We start from the raw sequence: 518 nt of genomic DNA, 5'->3' as shown, positions 1-518 counted from the left end.
AGTGTAAGAAACAATGATAGGGAGAAAGGCATAAACTCCACACTCTTTGTTCGTATCACCACTCTCTGCATCATCATTTTTTTCATAAGTTAAAACTATACTATAAATATACGTAAAACATAAAGAGATGCTATCACCAGAAAAGGTAAGACAAAGAAGCTACGTACAGTATATTATTTTGTACATAAAATTTAGAGTATATTATTTTCTTCATTAGTATGACTCTTTTAGATCATAGACAATTATTTCTATGTTTGCGTGTATATTATTCTTATTATACATGTCACATAAGTTTGTACGTACCATGATGCTCAAAGGAGCTGCGAAAACACAAACAGAAAAGCCGACGCAAATCCCTCCAAGGACTTTCTCACGGTTCGATCCTTTGGTTAAGAGCTCACAAACAAGAATAATAGCAGCAAAACCCAAGAAATTCAAGAGCCCAAGAACCTTCAAAGTTGATATCTGCAAAGTCGTTGTTGATATATATATCATCATCAGCGAAACACCTAAACCTT

The 518-nt window shown here is 33.8% G+C and overlaps 1 protein-coding gene across 1 annotated transcript in view; it reads right to left on the bottom strand.

The window, feature by feature from the left end:
- Positions 3-518, bottom strand: part of LOC104720131 (bidirectional sugar transporter SWEET14-like) — a gene marked incomplete at its 3' end in the record, with an annotated part of 1379 nt that continues 863 nt past the window's right edge. Inside the window, exons 2-3 of the mRNA XM_010438092.2 lie at positions 304-465; positions 3-65 (exon numbers count right to left, since the gene is read on the bottom strand). Coding sequence (XP_010436394.2) covers positions 3-65; positions 304-465 — 225 coding nt within the window. The remainder of the gene's footprint in view (positions 66-303; positions 466-518) is intronic.

This window comes from Camelina sativa, chromosome 10, assembly GCF_000633955.1.
Source record: "Camelina sativa cultivar DH55 chromosome 10, Cs, whole genome shotgun sequence".
Classification (NCBI taxonomy): Eukaryota; Viridiplantae; Streptophyta; class Magnoliopsida; order Brassicales; family Brassicaceae; genus Camelina; species Camelina sativa.
The sequence above is the reverse complement of the archived record's forward strand: the minus strand, read 5'-3'. Positions and strand labels throughout refer to the sequence as shown.